Source organism: Microtus ochrogaster, chromosome 19, assembly GCF_000317375.1.
Source record: "Microtus ochrogaster isolate Prairie Vole_2 chromosome 19, MicOch1.0, whole genome shotgun sequence".
Lineage (NCBI taxonomy): Eukaryota > Metazoa > Chordata > Mammalia > Rodentia > Cricetidae > Microtus > Microtus ochrogaster.
The window spans coordinates 4,116,298-4,119,112 of NC_022021.1; the positions used below are offsets into that span (position 1 = coordinate 4,116,298).

Below are 2,815 nucleotides of genomic sequence, written 5' to 3' on the forward strand. Positions count from 1 at the left end.
CCCATTGGAACAGCAATTTCAAGACACCTGTAGCCATTCTTCTTAGGGACTTGACATCCCATGTTCTCTCCAAGGCTGAAGCCATTTGCTCGTAAGTGTAGACTTTTGAGAATTCTTTTCCTGTAAGATTTTCTGCTTCTTAACCTATTTTGATGCTTTCTTTTCTTTACAAGAACTGAGTCCAGAGACACATGGATCACGTTGGGTATGGTCACCTGGAGGTCAGCTGGTGTTTCCCTCACTGGTGAGTTCATAACTGCAAGGGTGTCTTTTTGTCTGGAGGCTTTGATCCTGATGTGAAGAATGTCATGGGTGCAAGGTCTGTGTGGCTTCCTTTGGCCTCTTCAGTTCTCTAAAGGAGTGTTATCAAGGATGAAAGTGAATCAAGACCCAGAAGCAGCCATGCTGGGCACTGGCTAGTCGTCATCAGGGCCTATTCCAAACGGGAAACCAAACTTGAGGAAGAAGTTTGAGTGCAGTAGTTGCTGGGGCTGGGGCTCAGCAGGTGGCTCTTGCTCTAGCAGCTCCTTCTGCAGGTGGCTCTCATCCTGGGCTGGGGTCGGTTCCAGATCAGTTTGAAGACTTTTGGACCTGGGAGAGGAAAGCAGTTAAGAACCAGGCCATGTGGGGGGAGCTTCTATGTTGATGTCAAGGAGCTCCATCCCACACTCCACCTCAGCCGTGCCTGACAGTCAGTGTTTATCTGTTGACTGACGTCAGTGTTGCTAGCTGCAAGTAATTAGTTTCCCAGAGTAGCTGGGACTAGAACTTTCCTTAGTCCTAAACACAAGACATCATTTAAAATAAGCACTGTATGTTGTCCATTCTACTAGAAAGATTAGGGCCTTCTCCTATATATAGTTATAAATATTTACAACATGTTAATAGCATAGCCAACACCATATGAGCAATACACATGGTATGCATGATGAGTTATGGACTGATTGCATCATTTTATAGATAGACATATAAGAGATTTGCAGCCTAGGTACCTGAACAGAGTCATGAGCCTAGCTCAGTCCTCCTGCCCAGGAAGCACCTTGAACATGAACAACATAGAGCCTGTCGTGCTAGAAGAGCGTTTCCCGAGATGTGTGCCTAAGAACACTGGCTCATCCATCTTCCGGGCCACTCGGAATTTGTGATTTCCTCAGGACCTGAGCTGGGAATCTGCATCCTGGCTATGTTTGGGAGTCTTTTACAGCACACCTCATCGGAGGTTCTGATCTACCCTGCAGCTGTGACATCTGCCAGTGTTCATTCTGGAAAGTCCTTAACCTACTCTCCATATAACACTTCACACAGGAAGTGGGCAAATGTTGCAGAAAGCATTGTCCAGCGGTGGGAATCTCTTCTCTACCTGATATTTTCCTACATAAAATTGCAATTTCAACCAGGCCCCGTGGTGCAAACCTTTAAATCCCCTATCTCTGAAGCTGAAGCAGGAGGCTCTCTGTGAATTTTAGGAAAGCCTGCTGAGAACAAAGCTTCAGAGTTCCAGAGAAAGGAAGGAAGACTCAATTCTACAGACTCACTGAGTGTCAAATGTATTATTTACTATAAAGATCTTGTTGACAGTACCAGAAGAATTCTCTGAGGCCTTTTTTTTTGTTTTTTGCTGGGAGTCACAGACGTGAGCAGGGGCCCACAAATGACAGAGTTTCCAGACACAGGGGGCCCACTTGGCTCTACCTCCTCCTCCCACCCTGTTCTCCTACCTCATCTGGGAGTCCTTAAAGTGATGCTGCAGATTTTCTGCCGCCACGTACCTTTCTGGGGTGAACACCTCCTTCTGCTTCAGCAGGAACTGAAGTCTTTCCTCCAATCTTTTGAGATCCTGTTTGTTAGAAGATTGTGTTCTTAGTGGAGGGATACAGAGTGTCATACAAATCTAAGTGCACATAAAGGACCCAAAGAGCTTGCTGGTCAGCCAGTCAGGAAAACAGAAACTTCTGGCAAATAAAGAAACCATGACTCAAGCGAGAGACTGACCAGAAAAACAGGAATATTTGTACATGGACACTGAAATGAGCATTCAGAGAGCCTGAGTTTGGTAGCTCGATGGGAGCACGGAAGAAGCAGGTGATGGGTGAGAGCACTCGTGGGGGGATGGGCAGAGAGGCAGTCAATGGCAAATGGTGGTAGACCTCAGCCTGACTGCCTTGCCTGCCCCTACCTGTTGTTGCTGGGAATTAAGGTCACTGGTGTCTTCTTCTTTGTCCTTACAGATCACTTTCCAGTCCTCCAAGTGGGACTTCAGCAGGTCCCAGTCCTCCAACAGCTTCTTTTTCTCCTGCCTCAGCATGTCCACCTTCTTCTCCAGCTGAGTCTCTTGCATCAGGAGCCGGCTCTGCAGACCACTGGAGACACACTCTGCATACTCAGGTCCTGCCAGCCTCCTCCTGCCACCCCTGACTCCAGGAACAAGCCCCCCAAAGGCTTTATGCTTCCTAGAAGACTAAGCCTGGAATATGATACAGCTATGACTGCTGAACTCAGAAAGCCAAAATGAGAGAATAGTTGATATCGGAAATTACCAAACTACTGTAGAAAGCCACAACACTAAAAAGGATCCATGTCCATTCTATAGGAAGAGGAGGCCAGCAGCTGTCCTTCACTGACTGTGGTAATGAAGAAACATCAACAAGTGGTGGGCAAACACCCTCTGAGAAAAGACTGGCAAGCGAGGTGAGTGTGTTCTGTCTATATTTCCACAGCAACCGTATCTGTAAAACCTGGTCCTGATCTCCAGATGCTCAACGCTACCTGACGTTCCTCTCACACTGCAAATCCCTTTTCTACGTAGAGCCTCACA

General features: G+C 47.1%; 1 protein-coding gene across 1 annotated transcript; it reads right to left on the reverse strand.

Moving 5' to 3' along the window:
- Positions 1 to 416: 416 nt before the first annotated feature.
- Positions 417 to 2,452, reverse strand: LOC101982310 (centrosomal protein of 164 kDa-like; the record flags this gene model as incomplete). Its single annotated transcript, XM_026783826.1, has 3 exons — positions 417 to 591; positions 1,719 to 1,837; positions 2,177 to 2,452. Coding segments are annotated over 3 exons (570 nt in total), but the record flags the coding sequence as incomplete, so codon positions are not given.
- Between the last annotated feature and the right edge of the window lie 363 nt (positions 2,453 to 2,815).